General features: G+C 50.9%; 1 protein-coding gene across 5 annotated transcripts; it reads right to left on the bottom strand.

Annotated features, from left to right (window-relative positions):
• Window positions 1-691: 691 nt before the first annotated feature.
• On the bottom strand, window positions 692-16,355 carry CD22 (CD22 molecule). 5 transcript variants are annotated; one of them, XM_025269817.2, is made up of 14 exons: window positions 16,299-16,355; window positions 14,128-14,183; window positions 13,111-13,491; window positions 11,448-11,741; window positions 9,568-9,831; window positions 9,179-9,442; window positions 7,955-8,209; window positions 7,488-7,748; window positions 7,143-7,406; window positions 5,237-5,333; window positions 5,006-5,081; window positions 4,496-4,620; window positions 4,069-4,153; window positions 3,287-3,759 (listed from the first exon to the last, which is right to left on the bottom strand). In XM_025269817.2, the coding sequence occupies exons 2-14, from the start codon at window positions 14,159-14,161 to the stop codon at window positions 3,628-3,630; spliced, it is 2,532 nt and encodes an 843-aa protein (XP_025125602.1). In that variant the 5' UTR covers window positions 14,162-14,183; window positions 16,299-16,355; the 3' UTR covers window positions 3,287-3,627. The 5 variants fall into 5 exon arrangements, with proteins under 5 accessions (XP_044788164.1, XP_025125602.1, XP_025125600.2 ...); XM_025269815.2 differs by having other exon boundaries at window positions 14,128-14,272; window positions 16,299-16,348; XM_044932229.1 differs by lacking the exons at window positions 3,287-3,759; window positions 16,299-16,355 and adding an exon at window positions 692-779 and having other exon boundaries at window positions 14,128-16,278.
• Between the last annotated feature and the right edge of the window lie 2,866 nt (window positions 16,356-19,221).

Here is a 19,221-nt window from a genome sequence, read left to right as displayed (position 1 = left end):
TCCTGGGGGCACTTGTAGGGACGCTGGGTGGCCCCTTCATCTGGCTGCTTACCTTTCTCAGCCTTTGGGAACTCAGTCATTCACCTCCCTGTTGGCGTCATCCTCCCTACGTGCCTGCTTAGTCATTTCAGTCGTGTCCGACTCTTCGCGACCCCATGGACTGTAGCCCACCAGGCTCCTTTGTCCATGGGATTCTCCAGGCAAGAATACTGGAATGGGCTGCCATTCCCTACTCCAGGGGAACTTCCTGACATGGAGATCCAACTCGCATCTCGCTGCATCTCCTGCATTGCAGATGGGCTCTTTTACCCACTGAGCCACCTGGGAAGCCCCATCCTCCCTAAGTGAGATTTAAATGGCCCCAGGCTGTCTCTGTGGTCCTGTTTCTCTGACACATAGCAGGTGTCTGTCTATCTGTCTGTCTCTCTCCTGTGTGAGACTGACAATACGGCCTCTCTGGACTTCAGCTTTCTTGGGCGTGTGTGTCAGTCACCAGGCCACTATGTCCTCCCCTAATTCCATGTCACCCAGAATAAGCTTCTCCAAGTGGCTCCCTGGAAATGCTCCCCATCAGACTTCAAGTGCGGGCAGCGTGAGATTCTCTGCGGATCCACAGCTCCCTCCAAAGAAATGGTCGTATTTCCCTTTAAATCTCAGGTTCTCTGCCGCCTCCCTTCCAAGTCCTGTATATGTCATCCAGCACCTCCCCTGGGATATAGAAGAACTCACCACCTGCTGTTTAGGGTTTTTCTTTTGGAAATACTCAGAAACGGACAGGGCTGGGGAAAAAATCAACAAAAGTGCCATTTTAGCTGTTGTGATGAGTGTTTGGGAGATGAACAAAGCTGGGTGCCAAGGGAGACTGCGGGTCTTCAAGCTCTTCTCTGCTGGCTGTCTCGCGTGGCAGGCCAGGTGTCTGCCAAGCATCACAGCCTCAGAGGCTCGTTCGGTCCCTGCATCCTACGGGCCCTGCCTCTGCTCCAGCCCCTCTGCTGTCACTTTGTGTTGTTTATTCTGAGCACCTGAAACACTGAGACACCAGATTTGCCAGCTCCTCAGCTAAAATGTACGGCTTCCCTGGTGGCTCAGTGGTAAAGAATCTTCCTGCCAATGCAGGAGATGCAGGTTCCATCCCTGGGTCAGGAAGATCTCCTGGAGAAGGAAATGGCAACCCACTCCAGGATTCTTGCCTGGAGAATCCCACGGACAGAGGAGCCTGGCAGGCTATAGTTCATGGGGTCCCAAAAGAGTCAGACATGGCTTAGCGACTAAACAGCAACAACTACTAGACTGTTAGCCAGTGAGGGTGAAGCTTTCTGTCTGCTCTGTCCACTGCTGGTTGCATACACAGCAGGGACTCACTGAGTCGTATGAATGGTCTATTGTCTGGAGGAGGACGGTGAGGTCTGGGGCTGGATGCGGGGCTTGCATGTGTTCTGGGCCCAGGGCTGCCCAGTCTCTGCTGTGCACGTCTCACTGATGACAGCTACGTCTCTTGGGCAATTGGACATGAAGTAGGTTGATATCAGCAGCCATGCATGGGGACAGGATGGAAGTCACCTGCTGGTTGCCAGGGAACCCCGTGCCAGGCCTCCTCAGGCTGCCTCCAGCTCCTTGGGCGTCTAAAACCCTCTGGGCAGCTAGACCAGAGACCCCCTAAGATTAGGACCATGCTCTATCTTTTTTTTTGGTATCCCGATAACTGGTTCTGTGCTGGATGTAGTGGCAGGTGTTCAGTAGTTAAATGGTTGAATGGGTTCAGTGATTCTGGTTCCCAAGCCTTTCCCCTCTCATTTCAACAGTCCTCAAAGCCTTCTCTAAAAAAAAGCATATGGTGCTCATAAGAGGTATAAACCAAGGGAACCAAGAAGTTCCCTGGAAGTCCAATGGTTAAGACTCAGCACTTTCACTGTGAGGGCCCCAGAACTGAGATGCCCCAACCCACATGGTGTGGCCAAAAAAGAAAGAAAAAAGAGGAAGAAGTCAAACCAGGGACAAGAAGTTAGATGGGGAAATCAGCACCCCACTCCTCGGGTATCCCAAGGACGACCTTGCAGAGAGCATCTGGTGTTGGGCAGGGGGGAATGTTGGGGGCAGGAAAGGAAGGTGATGTCTTCAGAACACCCATCACAGGCCAGGAATTTGCTGGGCATCTTGCTGATTGATGAACCACACTTTCCTGCCCCAAAGGAGAATGAGCTTTGGCCCCTTGGCCGAAGTGGAACGGGTAGAGAGAGAACAGACGGAGAAGCAGAGGGCAAGTCGGCCAGGAAACATACTAGAAAACGAGTGGGGGTAAACGAAGGTAGAAAGGGTGAGAGGTCCCTCCAGGTCTTCGAGAAGCCATGCAGCTGTGGGTTGTGAAAGAACTCAGCAAGACCACTTTTTGAGAAGTGCTGTGAGTAATGAGTTGGCTTCCCCTTTTCACAGTCTTCAAGAGATGCAAATCAGATAGGAATTTGATTTTTAGGGACTTTTGGCTGCTGTGTTAGCCTTCTTATAATATGACATAAGATTATAGCTCATTTCCTATCTCGAACCACCTGCATCTTCTTTTTAACAGATGAAGAAACTGAGGCTTAGAGAAGCCAGTGAACTCTGCCCAAGCTCACTTGGCTGGTCAGGTGGAAGAGTCGAGACCTAGACTCTCTCTGTGATGCCAGTGGACTCTTGGCAACCAGAAGATGGGTTCTCCAATCTGGTGATTTGATCATGACCTTTCCCTTCTTCCCAAGCCCTTGGATGCCTGCCCCATCTCCCTGTCCCCACTCAGACTCTGCAGACTGGAAATCACTCACTGGCTGTTTGATGCAACATCTGAGTCAGGTTTATTGTGCAGCTCTGTGTCTCTTACACTTGTATCCACATCGGTGTACATCTCAGACCCCGAGACCTCCAAGGACAGGGGCCACAGCAGCATAATCCTCTCCGTGGAATGCCTCCTAGAGGAGGAACTGGCCCAGGGCAGTGCCTCTCTCTACCTCGTTTATGTTCCTCATTTCCTGGGCTTTGTCCCGGAGGCAAAAGTTAGGCATTATATTAGTGAGTGCAGTTATCGAGCAGGGGTCACTTGTCAAAGGAACGGGATGAGAGAGAAATAAAAATAATGACCAGCTGATCCCAGCGGGGACACGGCCATCTAGGGGATGGGGTTTGGGAGGGGGCAGATGGTGGCTCAGACGGTAAAGGTTTGGCCTGCAATGCAGCAGACCCAGGTTCAATCCCTGGTTCGGGAAGATCCCCTGGAGAAGGGCATGGCAACCCACTCCAGTATTGTTGCCCGGAGAATCCCATGGACAGAGGAGCCTGGCAGGCTACAGTCCATGGGGTCACAAAGAGTTGGACACGACTGAGCGACTAACAGACCACACACACACAGGAGGTGACAGATGGCTGGGGAGGGGCAGGGGAAGATTTGTACAGTTCAAGGTAGGTATGTAGATGAGACGCTGAGAGGAAAGGACCAGGAACGAACCCTTTGGAGGGTTACCAGTGCGAAGAAGGGACACTGTGTCTGGGCCACATACAAAGTTCTCTGCACCAGCTGGGCTGAAGTAACTGTGCATGCGTGCATGCACGTGTATAATGCCCCAGCAGAGCAGCAGGAGCTGAGAAGGTTTTGGCCCATCAGTGCTTGAGGGTCACGTATTCCACTCCTTCCTGGGCCACTGCCCGCTTCCCATTCCCAAAATGGACCAGCTCCGAGTAATGAATGCCCTCATCGTCTAGGACCTCCGGAGTCACGTTCTCATAGTCGGCCTGAGGAAGCCACAGTGTGGTGAGCAGCTTTCCACTGTCCACTCCCACTGCCCCTTCCCTCCTGGCTCCCCCTATCCCCACCCCGGGGTCCCAAGGGCCCAAGACGAAGCCCTCTCGTCTGGAAACTGGCCGCAGTTGACCTCTCTAACTGGGAGATGCCTGCCCCGGCTCTGACCATGCCAGGGCCTGGGCAGCCCTCCCCCTGCCCAGCATCTGCCACCACAGAGCCCACCGGGTCCTTCCCTTCTGGGACGCAGGGGCGAGGCCAGGTCCCCCCTCCCCCCGCCTCCTACAGCCCTGCCCTCTTACCACTTGACAGTTCTGCACCACAGCATAGGTGACCCTGTCGTCCCTGCTTGGGGGAATTTCCTGCATCTCTGAGCTCCCTGCATCTCTGAGAGGGAAGGCAGATAGATAACCACAGGTGAAGACTTTTGCATGCAATTTGTTCCTTTTTCCAACTCCCCTAGCCCCTAAGAGCACCCCCAGCTTCTCAGCCCCCTGTGTTCACAGCAGGAGCTCAGGTGTCCACCGAGTGAACTCGTGTGTGTGTTTCATGAAGCCTCAGCCTTGGTGAGGGAGACTGGCCCCTGCTTGAAGGCATAGATCCAGTTCCCTAGACCATTCTCCAGGGGGTCATTACAGAGCTGGAATGAGAAGATGAAGCAAAGAGGAAGGCGGGACGGGAGCGCTACCCCATGTCCCTCCCAGGGTGCAGGTGTCGCCCCCCCGGTACCTAAGTCTCCGTGTGTCAGTCTCGCCAAGAGGAAAGCTCAAGGTAGCATAGCTGACTGCATCTTCCATCACTGGGTTGTAGCACCCCAGGGAGGTGGGGCGTTCGGCTTGGGGGGTCCTTCTAGCCTGAGAGAAAGACAAAATTTCAGCTCTTATCACTCCTCTCCCCATCCTAGCTCCCCCACCCACCCCCACAGTAGTCTATCACCCATGTCCACTGTGTTTCTTTTTAAAGATTTTTTTTTTAATGTGGACCGTCCTTTTTAAAGCCTTTATTGAATTTGTTACAATATTGCTTTTGTCTTAAGTTTCCGTTTGTCGGTCCTGTGGCATGTGGGATCCTAGCTACCTGTTGGAACCCAACATGCCCTGCATTGGAAGGCGAAGTCTTAACCACTGGACCACCAGGAAAGTTCTTTTTTATTTTTTAATTGACACATAGTTGATTTTCCACTTTGCTTCTTTCTTGACTTCAAGACCTGCCCTGCATTCCCTCTTTCTGCCCTCCTACCTTTAAATTCCTCACAAAGAAGCTCTGTCCACTGGAACTTTCCTGAAGGCCCTGCTGTCTCTGAATCCTCTTCCAACTGAGAAATAAAGACGTGATCAGGGAGGCCGAAGGGCCTGGGGAGAGCACCCTGAGGACCCAGCATGCTGGGGGCTGCAAGGCTGAGTGACCAGGGACCCACTCACTGGAATGGGGGAGGCAAAGCAAAGGAGGCAGGTGGTGGGAGGCACTCACCTCCGCTGAAGCTTGACTCCCCAGATGGCCAGAAGGAAGATGGCCAGGCAGAACCCCACTCCCAAGGCCGCACGCCTGCTGATGGTGGCAGCACTGTCTGATGGAGAAGGGAGGTACGTCAGCTGATGGCACAGCCTCAGTCGGGGAGCAGGCCTGCTCCGCCCTTTGCCTGGGAGGTATCCTCGGCTTCTCTCTGTGAGGCCACTGTCCTTCTAGCCTGTGAAAATCCTCCATGCCCCGGGCACTTGACTCAGAACAAGAGGGAGAAGCCAGCCCTGCCCTCTGGACATCTCATTAGGAGGGAAGTGCAATTGGTTTTCAAGAGGAGCGTCTGCTTTGTGATGGACTCAGGCACATGAAGAGCATGCGACCCTCATAAATGATACTGTCTCATCAGAAAGGCCTCTTGCGTGTGAGCGTGTGCTAAGTTGCTTCAGTTGTGTCTGACTCTTTGCGACCCCATGGACTGTAGCCCTCCAGGCTCCTCTGTCCATGGGATTCTCCAGGCAAGAATACTGGAGTGGGTTGCCATGCCCTCCTCCAGGGGATATTCCTGACCCAGGGATCTTCCATTTCCTGCATTGGCAGGTGGGTTCTTTACCACTAGCACCACCTGGGAAGCCCCAAGGGCCACTTGGCTTTACTTAAAATCTCTTGTCCTTCAACTCAGCAAGTCCAGGCAGGAACCTAGCCTACAGTTCTCCTTGTGGGTGTGCCCGGAGCAGGAGACTGTGTCCAGCCTTGAGGAGGGCACTGGGCACATAGTTTTGCAACATTGCACCCTGAGGAAAAAAGGCAGGTCTCAGGGTGTCTGCGGAGGAGAGACCTAGGGAACGTGGTGTTAGGTCACTCTTCCGAATGACACACTTAGGTTGGCTCGCTTTAGCACCAGCTTTACATGCTGAGGATCTGCTAAGTTTAAAGTCCTGGCTCCAATCACTAATCTGAGAAAAACACAATAAGTGAATATTTCCCCCTATGTTTCCAGACTCTTCAGACATCTGTTTATGCACAAATCTAGAACAATCTCCAAGTGCTGTTATTACATGGAAAGTGAAAGTGTTAGCCGCTCAGTCGTGTCTGACTTTTTGCAACCCCACAGACTATAGCCTACCAGGCTCCTCTGTCCATGGAATTCTCCAGGCAGGAGTACTGGAGTGGGTTGCCATTCCCTTCTCCCGGGGGTCTTTCCGACCCAGGGATCCAACCCAGGTCCCCAGCATTGCAGGCAGATTCTTTACCATCTGAGCCACCAGGGAAGCCCCCATTACATGAAGAAAGGAAAATTCAAGGCAATGTGTGAGCTCTTCAAAAGTCTAAGTAACAAAGAAGGGTGTATGGACACAAGTCTCTAGAGGCCTATTGTGCACAAACAGAATATTTCTGCAAGGAGACATACCCAGCCAACAGTGAAAGCCTTGAGGGCGGAGAGGAGGCAGAGTTCTCAGGTAGCAAGAAAGGATAAGTGACTGTCCTTCCACTATTTACCCTTCCATGCTGTTTCTTTTCTTTTCTTTTTTTTACCATGTACTTGCATTGTCTTTTAAAAAAAAAAAAACTGGTAAAAAAAAAAATCAAAAGATAGAAACAAGCAGCCTTTCAAGGGTGAGACAGAGAGGGAGGGGCAGAGAGAGGGAGCCAATAGGAGCTCAGGGTGTCTGAAAGGAGGTGGGCAGGCAGAGAGGGAGTCCTCCTGGAGTCTGAAGAGACTGAGCAGAAGGAAGATGGAAGAGCTGTGTGTGGAGCAGGGGGGCCTCTGAGCACAGGGTTCCCCACACCCCCGTCCCCTGCAGGAGAGGAAGGGAACGCAGGGCAGGATCAGGGATGTGATCTGAACACACAGCAGCACAGCCAAGGAGGAAGCCCCAGGAGTGGCCAGGGCCAGAGAAGAAGGAGGGGGCCTTACAGTAAACAGTGAGGGTGCTGGGGGGCGACTGGCTCTGGCCCAGACGGTTGGTCCCCCTGCACCAGTAGCTGCCTGCATGCTGCAGCTTCACGGGCTCCAACCTCAGCATCTGACCGTAATGGTGGAGGTTTTGGTTATTCCCATCAAACCAGTCGTAGTGGGAGGTGGGAGGGTTGGCGTCGCTCTCGCAGGTCAGGACTGCTGTCTTCCCCTCCACCACCCCGTCTTTCGGGCTTATGGACACACGCAGCCTCCTGGGAGCATCTGCAGGACAAGCAAAGTCAGGATTCAGGTCACTGGTCCTCTGCCCATCTCTGCTGTCCGCCTCCAGCTCCAGCCACTCACACAGCACTTGGAGCTCACGGGCCTCAGATGAGGTCTGTCCTATGGAGTTGTTGACCAAGCAGTGGTAGGTTCCCGAATCTTCTGGAGAGATACTGTTAAAGGTAAGCGTGTCCCCTCTCTCCAGAAGGCTTCCATCTTTCTTCCAGAAGAAGTGGACATCCTCAGGACGGCTACTTGAGTACTGACACTTGAGGAGGACCTGCTTCTCAGATTGAATCTCTGTATGAGGGCTGATCTGAATGTTGACGTCCCTGGGGGCATCTGGAGAGCAAGGACCTCAGGCTGACCTCTGGCATCCCTTTCCCTCCTTCTGTCCCCAAGACTCCCTCTCCCCTTGGCTCCGAGGCCTGACTCTCATCCCTCAGTTCTCTGTGAGAACTGTGGTCCAGGCTTCGGGCTCCTTACTCTTAGAACCCCATTATCCCAACTGGGCCACCCCCCAGTTCCCCCGGGCCTGGGGCACTCACAGAGGACGTTCAGGTTGACAGAGGGAGACCACGAACACCACTGGTTACAGGCTTCGCATTTGACTGGCTGTGCATCCCAGGTGACTTTTTGAATCGTCAGCTTCTGTGATGTCTGGTCCTGGGAGCCTGGGCTGTTCCAGTTATATCGAGTAACTCTGGGGTTACTGGAATTGAAGGTGCAGGACAGGGTCACACTGTCGCCTTCTCGAATCGGTGTGGGGTTTTGAATCACCGTGGTGACCCCCTTGGGGGGATCTGGGAGAAAACCAGAGAGATGGATGAAGAAAAGATAGCTACCTCTAATATCAGTATCTGTTCCTTCTGGCTTCCTCTCTGCTCTCCCCATGCCCTGCATTGATGCAGTTTGTCAGTTAGCTGAGGGAAGGCTTGTGCTTCCCTCTTGCCCTGGCCATTTGGCCTGGTTGTGGTTTGAGGTAGGATGGTGCAGTGGTTAAGAGAACAGCTCTGGGCAGAGTATATACATATGGTGCTAAGCAAGGAGGGGCTGCTGTTTGTGGATCTCTGCATGGGTCTGGGAGCTGTCAAGGCTTGGTCATAGAGCAAGGGCATTCATTTAAAAAAGAAGAAGCATAGCTCTGGAGCTAGACTGCTGGATCCTGCCACTTGGAGGCTGCAGACCTCAGTTTACTTATCTGTCAAATGGGGTCCTGTGAGTAACTAACCTTGTGGAACCATTGTGAGGACGGAGTGAGAGGAGGCCATTAGCGCCACACGGCAAGTGGTAAACACATTGCTGCCACTAGTGTGAACCATATCCATTGTCTAGATTCCAGGATTTGAGTATCCAGTGTATTTGGCCCATACTATGACACCCCAGGGTCCAAGGATCAAATACAGGGACTCTCTTTGTCCCAGGCTCTGCTCAGTGACAAGACTCACTGGTGCTAAACAGGGCCAGATGACAGAGAGGTAACAAGGCATTTTGCCCCAGTTCTCAAAAACTTCAGGACCTCTCCAGGGACTCAGTCGCTGCATAGCGATGCCAAGTCTCTGTGTCCCTCATGGGACCCTGGCAGCTTGCCGTTCATTCAGTCAACAAACATCTACTGAGCACCTCCCACAAGCCAGGCCTGTTCTGGTGCTAAGGACATGACTGTGAACTATAGCACAACGCCCGCCTCCCAGAAGCTAATCTGTCGGGAGCCCCTGGTTTCTGCTTGCTGTCCCTGCTCGGACTCTTCTATTCCCTCTGCGACTACTCACACTGGACATCCAAGTCAGCTTCCCGGTCAACAGATCCAGGCCCAAGACTATTTTCTGCCAAGCAGGAGTACCTCCCAGCATGCTTGACGAGGACTTGAGGGATCTGGAAGGTCCTGCCGTTCTTTCCAGGTATTTCTTGCTCATTGAAGTACCAGGTGTAATTCGCTGGAGGAGGATTGGCTGCTGACATACAAGTCAGCTCTACTGTAACTCCTTCTTTAATTGGTGAGGGGGAGAGCTGAACCCAGGAAGGTTCTGGAGCATCTGGAAGAAGGGGCCGAAGCGGGGGGTGGGGTGAGCAGAGGCCTCTATGGGTCCCCTCCTGAAGGCCTGGGTGGCGCCCCTGCTGACTCCCAGCCTGCCCCTTTTGCAGCTCCCGGGAGGCTCACAGTGCACCTGGAGATCCACCGCATCTGACTGTCTTGAGCCCACATCGTTGGAGACCTGGCACGTGTACTGCCCGCTCATCGTCCTGGTCACTTCGGGCAGAACGAGTGTTGTCCCCTGCTCCTTCAGTTTTGTCCTGTCCTTGAACCAGGACACACTCCAGTGCGGCGGGTTGCTGCTGATGACCTGGCACCTCATGGTCACAGACTCTCCCTCTGTGACAGTGGCTTCTTCGGGGCTGACCTGGATCTCCAACTTTGGTGCATCTGGAGGAGCAGAGGACAGTGCAGAAGGGGTAGGAAATTCTCCGAGGGTGTTAAGTGCTGAGAAGTTGCAGCCCTTTTATTCTGATAAAGAAGCAGCCTACACAGAGTGGGGCGCGAGTCTGGAGCCACTCCTTGTTGCCCTTGTCAACAAAGGTGGGCTGGTTCAAGCACCAGAGGACTGTCACAGCCTCCCGAGTCATCTCCCTGCTCCCTCCAAGCCCAGTCCCCAAAGCTCTGGTCTCTGCCAGCAGCCAGCAGCATTCCCAGGACGGTCCATCAGAGCTTGCCACTCCCCTGCTTGAAGCCGTTCGGTGGATTCCACACTTAGAGAAAAACCCAAACCCCTCACTGCAGCCCCTGAGATCTAGTGTCCCAGTCCCTCTTGGCCTTCCTTTCCTACCATTGGGCCCCTGGACCCCTTGCTCTGATGCAGACATGCCAAGTTCCTACCTCAAGGTCTTGGACTTGTTCTTCCCTCTCTCTGGATTGCTCTTCTCACAAAGATACTGTGTGCCCCCCTCAGTCCCTTCCTTAACTGAGTCTCAGCTTGAGTTAAGCCTCCACCCCTCACTCTCTCTGTCCTAGCCCTGATTTCCTTTTACTTTCTCTCTTTTAAAACATTTATTTATTTGGCTGAGTTGGGACTTAGCTGCAGGACATGGTCATCGTTGCATCATGTGGGATCTTTCATTGAAGCACACAGACTCCAGTTGTGGAGCACGGACTCTCTAATTGCAGCACATGGACTTTCTGGTTTTGGCACATGAGTTTAGTTGCTCTCCAGCATGTGGGATCTTAGTTCCCTGACTAGAAACGGAGCCTGTGCCCCCTGCATTGCAAGGCAGAGTCTTAACCACTGGACCACCAAGGAAGTCCCTATTTTTTCTTAACTACACTCAGCACCACCTAAAGTTTTGTTCTGTATTCCCCTGATCATCTATTTGCTCTAACCCCACTGCAATGCTAGTTCCACGTGGGCAAGAACTTTGCTCACTGCTCTATGCCTGGCAGCCATAATACGGCTTAGCGCCTAGTAGGTTCACAATAAATATTTATTGAATGAATGAATGAGCCTCCAATAATGATGTGAAAAAATTCTTCACTCCATCCCCCCAGGGGAACAAAAAACCCTTAGCCAAGTGATCCCCAAATCATGTCATGGCTTGAGGATAGATTAAATTATTTTATTCTGTTTGACTGGCATGCGTGCATGCTCAGTCGCTTTGGTCATGTCCAACTCTTTGTGACCCCACGGACTGTAGCCTGTCAGGCCCCTCTGTCCAGGGGGATTCTCCAGGTAAGAATTCTGGAGTGGATTGCCATGCCCTCCCCCAGGAGATCTTCCCGGCCCAGGGATCAAACCTGCATCTCTTATGTCTCCTGCTTTACCACAAGTGCCACCTGGGAAGCAGATGCTATCATGAATTCATGCCCTGAAACACCAGCGCTGATGATGGGAAAGATAGAGGGGGTGCCGAAGCTCTGCCTGGACCAATCCCATCTGCGGGTGCCCACAGACCCATCATGCTTCCTTCTCTGAGCTCCCATGCCTCTTTGAGGGGGTGAAGAGAGGACAGGACCCTCGTCCCTCCCACAGGAGCATCGGGGAGACTCACGCTTCACTTCCAGCAACACCGTTTTCTCCGAGAGTATCCGCTGTTTCATGGGGTCCCAGAGCTGGCAGGTCAGGTTCTTGCCATCATGAGTCCACTTGGGCTGGAAACTAAGGCGGCTCTTGGTGGCGACCATCTCAGGGGAGAGGATAGTAGAGGTGGTCACAGACCCCTCCAGGGACCACTGCAAATGGACCTGGTAATTATGGCAGGCGAAATTCAGTGAGCAGGTGACAGTGACTTCCTGGTCCTCCTGGATTTCCTGATGGAGCTCTATGTGGGGTTGAGGAGCACTCTCTGCAAAAGAGCAGGGACTCAGTGGGAGAAGGAGAGGGTGGGATGATTTGAGAAAGTAGCACTGAAACATATACACTGCCATGTGTAAAATAGATAACCAGTGTGTGTTTGGTGTGTGAAGCAGGACACCCACAGCAATGCTCTTTGTACAACCTGGGTGGATAGGGTGGGGAGGCAGGTGGGAGCGGGGTTCAGGATGGAGGGGACACCTGTATACCTGTGACTGATTTACACTGATGTGTGGCAAAAACCATCACAATATTGTAAAGTAATTATCCTCCAATTAAACAAATAAATTTTAAAAAATAAATAAAATAAATATTAATCTTATCTAAAAACATCTTCATAGAGAATCCAAAATAACGTTCGATCACATTCCAGGCTACTGTAGCCCAGCCATATCTACACACAAATTAGCTATCACAGGAGTGACAGGTGAAGGCACTGCAGTTCTAGGTGATGTAAATGTTCTAAAATTGACTGTGGTAATGGTTGAACATGTCTATAAATACACCAAAAAATACTTTTCGTAGGTGAGTTGTATTAGACTTATCTCAATAAAACTGTTTTAAAAAAAAAGAAAAACAAAAAGAGCAGGGACAACTCTGGAAGCCTGAGAGATGGACCCACTGTAGACACCCTGCCCCAAGTAACCCATCAGGAATCTCCGGTCACTCCGTCCACCCCTCCCCGGGCCTGCCTTTCTCTGCTCAGCCAAAATACCCTCTGAAAGGGCTTGTGAAAGCTGGTCCTCCTTAGGAACTGTGTCTTATGGTTTACGCTTACTTCAGTCACATGTCCTGGTGTTTGCCTTCTGTGTTTACTTTCCTTTAGTGGAGAGGTCTGTTGTGCAGCCAGTCTCCGCTGTCCCTGGGGCTGGGTCACCCTCATATTGTGGCATCTCTCACCCCAAACATAGGGCTGCATAGTACCACCCACCGAATCCACAGGCTATGGAACTGAGTGAGCATGCCGCCTGGAGTGGGGTCCCCACACCTGTGTTTTGTTCATACTCTATCCGTGTGTCAGATAGCCACATAGAGCTAATTAGAATTAATCCCTCACATTAACACACTGGGAGGTTTCCCTTGAAAATTCAGATCTCCATGTTCTCTGAAAAAATCAGGCAACCCGGAAGCCAGATTCTAGAACGTACAGGAGCTGAGTGGCAGGCAGTCTGCTCAAGGAGGGGTGAACGCCCACACTCCAGTTTGCCATGGGCACCACAGGGTCCTTGTGCCACCATGGTCACTCTCTGGCATCCCCGTCTGGCCTCTGCAGGCAACCCAGTTTGTGATCAGTCCCAGGAGTCGGATGTTTCCCCATTTCCTCCCTGCTGAGACAAAGGGACCCATCCTCAGGGCCTTACCAGAGATGTTGAGGTCTAGAGATTCCATCCATTTGTCAGTCCCTGATGTCACCCTCAGCCCCAGAAGGCCGCTGTCATCGACTTTGACAGGATTGATGAGAAGGGTACAATTGTTTCTGTTGTTTCCCAAGAATTGTACCCTTTCCTGACGGGGGGTAGACTCCTTGGTTTTCAGGCTCTTATTATAGAGGATGGTCCCGTTGTAGTGCTTGGTCTTCTTGTCAAACGTAAAATTGTGGTACACAGTCAGGTTATCTAGGGTGTGTCCACTACCCTTTACCGAACTGTATGTGCAAGGGATCCAGACGCAAGCTCCATCCCAGGCATAGAGGGTCTTAGGATGCTTAAAGTTCCAGGCTGAGTCAGAGAAAGCCAAGTATTCTGGAACCCACCAAAATGAACAGAAAACACTAGTGAGGGACACTGAGAACTTTCAAAGGAATAAAGAATTTCCCCTGAAGAGACAGGGAGGGAGAGGGAGAGGTGTATGTGTATACACACACACACACACACACACATACACGTATAAGCTTCCCTGGTGGCTCAGATGGTAAAGAATCTGCCTGCGATGCGGGAGACCCAGATTCAATCCCTAGGTTGGGAAGATCCCCTGGATATGTGCGTGCATGCGTGCTAAGTCACTTCAGTCGTGTCTGACTCCTTGTGACCCTATGGACTGTAGCCTGCCAGGCTCCTCTGTCTATGGGGATCCTCCAGGCAAGAATACTGGAGTGAGTTGTCATGCCCTCCTCCAGGGGATCTTTCAACCCAGGGATCGAACCCGTGACTCATGTCTTCTGCCTTGGCAAGCATGTTCTTTGCCACTAACGCCACCTTGGAAGCCCAAACACACGCACACACACACACAGATATATATATACATATATATATACACACACACACACTGCCTGTCCCCACCCTGCCCCACATTTACTCTTCTCTTCCCCTGTCTTTCCTCCTCCTCCAGATTCCACCATCAGCCCAGACCCAAGGACCCACGGAGACTGCCATCCTTACCGAGAAGCAGGAGCGAGGGGCCAAGGAGATGCATGGTGCTGTGTCTAGGCAGGAGCCTGGGCCAGGAAGAGTTTGTCTTTGAGCCACCTGGTCGCTGACATCTTCCAGACAGCTCTTCTTGCGCACCTATGCCAACCCCTTTTCCCTGATCCCCAGAGAACAGTGACTGGTTGCACAGCAGGATAGGGAATTCCAGAAGCTCATGGGCCTTTTCAGGATATGCCATTCCTCTCCCATCAGCCCAACACCCTGCAGGACTAGCACTTCTTCCTTTCTTCCAACCATCCATCCATCCAATCAATCATCCATCCAAACTTCTATAAACTTGCTGGCCAGCTCTCAAGCTTTGAGTGGCACCAAACTGCTGAGCACCTCAAATGTCAGGCCCTAGGTGACTTGGAGCTTACCTTGGGGTAACCAGGGAAGGGTTTCACATAGGAAAGAGACAGGACCAAACTCTGATTTTAAAGACCAGGAAAACAACAACAACAAGTCTAAAGCCAGTCATTAAGTATGATGCCAGGAGAGCATTTAGATGGATCTGAGAGGACTCAGAAGAAGGTGGTCCAAGGGACCATTCAGAGCACCGGCCCCCCCCACCCCCCGCCCCATACCCTGGGCTCGGTAGGAAACAAATCAACCAGGTGGGGACAGCGGCCTTGAGTAAAGGCCATGCATCTCAGTTCCAGTCAGGTGGGAACGTGGGCCCAGCACTGCCCTATCTTCTACTGTTTTAAAAGCTGCAAGAAGCCAGAGTTTCCTGTCTTGCTTTGAAACAAAACAAAACAAATAAACACCATGCTGGTCAAACAAAACCTGTCCGTGGGCTAGAGGTGGTCCAAGGGCCACCCATGTGCAACCACTGCCTGTGTGTGTGTGTGCACACACACAATGAGCTGGACAGCTAACGCACTAGACTTTTACACAGAGTTACATTTACATAGAGTTAAATTTAAGTCCCAATTTGCATGGTTGCACCCTTCAGGCCTGTCCCTGGGCGGGGGGGCGGTCACCAGGACGGGCCAACAGAGTGTGTCTCCTGTCTCAGCCTAGACCTTCGTCTCCTCCCCACCCCCTCCCTGCCCAGCCAACAGTTCCCACACATCAGCGCCCCTGCCCCCAACCGCTCCGGCTGTTTATCTCCTCCGGTTGTGTGGCTTAAGCTAAGGACTGTTGGGTGTCCACGACCAGTGTGGGGAAAGCTAGGCTGCTGGCTGAAACTAACAAGGGGGCCTATTCCCAGGCCCAGAAGTCATGCTGGTCTGGCCCCAGGCATGAATGGGGTAGACACTCCATGCCGGGACCATACAGCTCTGTAGGTGTTAATCACATTACACAAAAAAAAGTCTTTAAGGTCATATCCATTTGAGAAAAGCTGGATTAAAAAATGTGAAATGGGATTCTTTAGCATAGACCTTTTCAGGCCCTTTAACCAGCTGTATATGCCTCGTGCATTTCCCAGCATGGAGCTTAGAGTACAGCACAAGACCCCAACTTCTTTAGCCAGGGGAGCTATTTTACACACTTTAGTCCCAGGGTCAGTATTCCGAGGGATGCACTTTGGGCCCCCTTTGGGTTCCCACAAGGGCCGTGGCCAGGGCCAGCGTCCATTCCTCATGGCAAAGACTAGCCTCCGGGGGTTGGGCAAGGGTGCCCCTCTGCCAGCAGCCACCAGTCACACCCTCATTGGGGACCCACTGGAGGATGCCAGGCCAGTGGGAGAGGGACGCTTCTCAGAGCAGGGCTATATGCTTATCCCCACGGAGCTTCAGGCGGTCTCTGGGGCACAAGGAGTGGGTCCCAGGCCTGTGATTGGAAGGCTGCTGAGGTGGGATGGCTGGGGAGGCTGGGAACGGTCGGCTCTGTGCGCAAAGGCTCCCGACATGTGCTCTGCTCAATGCCAGCCCGTGTAGAGCCTCACAGGACCTCAGAGCTGGCCTCCCTGGGTCCGCTCTCCCCTCCTGGGCACCCCGTGAGGGCAGGGCACCCTCCTGCTCTCAGATGACTCGCCAGAGAGATGCTCAAAGACAGGGGACTACTACCTGTTGTCACACTGGCAGGAGAAGGGAAGAGAGTCCCCACTGTGCTCCCAGCCCCCGAAATTGTGCCAGCTTTCAGCGGCTGCTCCATGCATGCTTGTCTATTGCAAAAGAGAACAAAATAGTTTTTACCTGTTTCCTCATGTGTCTTCTCTCTTCAGGGACCCCGGCAGCATCTAAGAGTGAAAGGGGAAGCACAGTGGAGTTGCCAGTGACCTATTTTCACTCTTCTTGGCCACGCCCCCGGCCCCGGCTCCCTGTGACAGCAACTTCTGGTATTTCTCTGAAGGAAACACATCCTAACTCGAAAGGATATTGGCACCCCAATGTTCCCTGCAGATATGGAAGCAACCTAAGTGTCCATCAATGGAAATGTGGATAAAGAATATGTACACAAAGGAATATTTTTCAGCCATGAAAGAAGAGTATCTTGCTATTTGCTACCACATGGATGGGACTGGAGGGAATTACGCTAAGTGAAATAAGTCAGAGAAAGACAAATACCATATGATCTCACTTACAAGTGGAATCTTTAAAAAATGAAAATGAACCCATAGATACAAAGAACAGTTTGGTGGTTGCCAGAGGCAGGGAGTAGGGGGTGGGCAAATGGGGTAGAAGTGGGTTAAAGCTACAAACTTCTGGTTATAAAATAAATAAATAAATCCTGGGGATGTAAGTTATAGCATGGTGACTATAGTTACCATTGCTGTATTGTATATTTGACAGTTGCTAAGAGAGTAAATCTTAAAAGTTCTCATCACAAGAAGAAAAATTGTAGCTATTTATGCTGATGAATGTTAACCAGACTTATTGTAGTGATTGTTTTGCAGTAGATATAAATATTGAATCATTACATTATACGCCTGAAACTAACATAATGTTATATGTTGATTATATCTCAATTTTTAAAAGAAAATAGGAGTGGCTATAATACAGGTGGCTCAGTGGTAAAGAACCTGCCTGCAATTCAGGAGGCCCAGGCTCAACGCCTGGGTCAGGAAGATTCCCTGGAGGAGGGCATGGCTACCCACTCCAGTATTCTTGCCTGGAGAATCCCACGGACCAAGGAACCTGGTGGGTTGTAGTCCATAGGGTCACACAGAGTTGGACACAACTGAAGCCGTCTAAGCAGCAACAGCATAGTAGATTTCAGAACAAAGAAAATTATCCAAGACAGAGAAGGATATTATGCAATAAGGAAAGGGTTGATCCACCAAAGCATAGCACTCTAAATGTGTAAGTACCAAAAGCAGAGCTACAGAATGTGTGAAGCAAAACCCAATAGAAGTGAAGGAAGAGACAATCCACAATTATAGTTGGAAAGTTCAACACTCATCCTCAACAACTGATAGAAGAACTAGACAAAAAACAGCAAAGGACAATGCCATCAACCAACAACATCATCAACAAACAGTATCTAGCTGACATTCACAGACTACTGCTGCTGCTGCTGCTAAGTCGCTTCAGTCATGTCTGACTCTGTGCCACCCCATAGACGGCAGCCCACCAGGCTTCTCCGTCCCTGGGATTCTCCAGGCAAGAACACTGGAGTGGGTTGCCATTTCCTTCTCCAATGCATGAAAGCTAAAAGTGAAAGTGAAGTCGCTCAGTCGTGTCCGACTCTTAGCGACCCCATGGACTGCAGCCTACCAGGCTCCTCCGTCCATGGGATTTTCCAGGCAAGAGTACTGGAGTGAGGTGCCATTGCCTTCTCCGACTACTACTCCACCCCAAAACAACAAAATACACTTTATTTTCAAGTGAGCATAGAATGTATACCAAGATCAACCAAATTTAAGGCCATAAAACAAGCCTCAAAAAAACTGAAATAATTGAAATAACATACAGTATACGCTTTAACCACAATGGAATCAAACTAGAAATAAAAAACAGAAGCATCCTCAAACACCTGAAAACCAAACAGCACACTTCTAAATAACCTATGGGTCAAAGGGAACATCTTAAGGGAAATTTAATAATACATTGAACTGAAAGAAAATGAAAATAGAGCCTATCAAACTTTGTGGGACACAGCTAAAACACAAGGGAGAAATTTATGGCACTTTAAGTCTTGAGAGTTTCCTGGTAGTCCGGTGGTTAGGACTTGGTACTTTCACTGCAAAGAGCCAGGGTTTAATTCCTAGTTGGGGAATTAAGTTCCTGCAAGCCAAAAAATAAAAGTAAGCCTCAAATCAATAACATAAGATTCCATCTCTAGAAACTAGACAAATAAGAGCAAAACAAATCTAAAACAGGCATAAGGAAAGAGATAATAAATATAAAAGCAGAAACCAATGAAATTGAAACCAGACAAATAATCAGATCAGATCAGATTAGTCACTCAGTCGTGTCCGACTCTTTGCGACCCCATGAATCGCAGCACGCCAGGCCTCCCTGTCCATCACCAACTCCCGGAGTTCACTCAGACTCACGTCCATCGAGTCAGTGATGCCATCCAGCCATCTCATACTCTGTCGTCCCCTTCTCCTCTTGCCCCCAATCGCTCCCAGCATCAGAGTCCTTTCCAATGAGTCAACTCTTCACATGAGGTGGCCAAAGTACTGGAGTTTCAGCTTTAGCATCATTCCTTCCAAAGAAATCCCAGGGCTGATCTCCTTCAGAATGGACTGGTTGGATCTCCTTGCAGTCCAAGGGACTCTCAAGAGTCTTCTCCAACACCACAGTTCAAAAGCATCAATTCTTCGGTGCTCAGCCTTCTTCACAGTTCAACTCTCACATCCATACATGACCACTGGAAAAACCATAGCCTTGACTAGATGGACCTTTGTTGGCAAAGTAATGTCTCTGCTTTTGAATATGCTATCTAGGTTGGTCATAACTTTCCTTCCAAGGAGTAAGCGTCTTTTAATTTCATGGCTGCAGTCACCATCTGTAGTGATTTTGGAGCCCAGAAAAATAAAGTCTGACAGCGTTTCCACTGTTTCCCCATCTATTTCCCATGAAGTGGTGGGACTGGATGCCATGATCTTCGTTTTCTGAATGGTGAGCTTTAAGCCAACTTTTTCACTCTCCACTTTCACTTTCATCAAGA

The sequence above is a fragment of the Bubalus bubalis genome, chromosome 18, assembly GCF_019923935.1.
Source record: "Bubalus bubalis isolate 160015118507 breed Murrah chromosome 18, NDDB_SH_1, whole genome shotgun sequence".
NCBI classification, from domain to species: Eukaryota; Metazoa; Chordata; class Mammalia; order Artiodactyla; family Bovidae; genus Bubalus; species Bubalus bubalis.
Note: the sequence above shows the minus strand (reverse complement) of the source record. Positions and strands in the feature narration are given on the sequence as shown.